At 63.9% G+C, this 872-nt stretch overlaps 1 protein-coding gene across 1 annotated transcript in view; it reads right to left on the bottom strand.

The window, feature by feature from the left end:
* Positions 1 to 286: 286 nt before the first annotated feature.
* The window catches only part of LOC104538374 (claudin-3-like), a 628-nt gene continuing 42 nt past the window's right edge, over positions 287 to 872 (bottom strand). The window contains 3 exon segments of the mRNA XM_010181557.1: positions 287 to 426; positions 429 to 869; position 872. The exon segment at position 872 is cut by the window's right edge and continues 42 nt beyond it. Coding sequence (XP_010179859.1) covers positions 287 to 426; positions 429 to 869; position 872 — 582 coding nt within the window.

The raw sequence follows: 872 nt of genomic DNA on the forward strand, positions 1-872 counted from the left end.
AGGGGGGGGAACATACTGGGGAGAGGGGGCACCGTTCCCATCCCTGTCCCCATCCTGTCCCACCGGCACGAGTGGGGGCACACCAGGCGCCACTTCTCCCATCGACCCGAAACCGCCTCGTGTTTAACCGAAACTGTCTCTATTTACACAGCCTGGCCCTGACCCCGCAGCCGTCCCCGTCCCGTCCTTCATGTTCCCCCCGCCCCGGTGCTGCAGTTCCCAGCCCCCGTGGGTCCTGGGGTGGAGGGGTGGAATATCTTGGGGTGCCAGGGGATCCCGGGGGGGCTCAGACATAGTTCCTCTTGTCATAGCTGGTGACGGCGGAGCGCGGGGCAGAGTAGGCCACCTTGCCGGTGGGGTACCTGTCCTCTTTTGGGGGGCAGGAGCAGCAGAGCAGGGCTCCCCCAAGCAGCCGGAGGGCAGAAGCCCGACATAGAGTGAGGTGCCCAGCTCCCGCTTCTGTGCCTCGGGCACCAGTGGATTGTAGAAATCCCGGATGATGGTGTTGGCCGACCAGGAGACGGGGATGAGGGTCATGATGCCTGCGAGGATGAAGATGACGCCAGAGACGATGGTGATCTTGGCTTTGGTGCTCTCGTCCTCCACGCAGCGGGTGCACTGGGCGCCCACGATGGCCACCATTAAACCCAGGATGGCCACGACGATGGCCACCACCAGGAGGGCGCGGGCGGCTTGCAGGTCCTGCGGCAGGGCCAGCATGGAGTCGTAGACCTTGCACTGCATCTGCCCCGTGCTCTGCACCACACAGTTCATCCACAGCCCTTCCCAGACGATCTGGGCCGTCACAATGTTGGAGCCGATGAAGGCTGACACCCTCCACATAGGCAAAGCGCAGCAGATGAAGCTCCCCA

The sequence above is a fragment of the Mesitornis unicolor genome, unplaced genomic scaffold (assembly GCF_000695765.1).
Source record: "Mesitornis unicolor isolate BGI_N332 unplaced genomic scaffold, ASM69576v1 scaffold31493, whole genome shotgun sequence".
Taxonomy (NCBI): Eukaryota; Metazoa; Chordata; class Aves; order Mesitornithiformes; family Mesitornithidae; genus Mesitornis; species Mesitornis unicolor.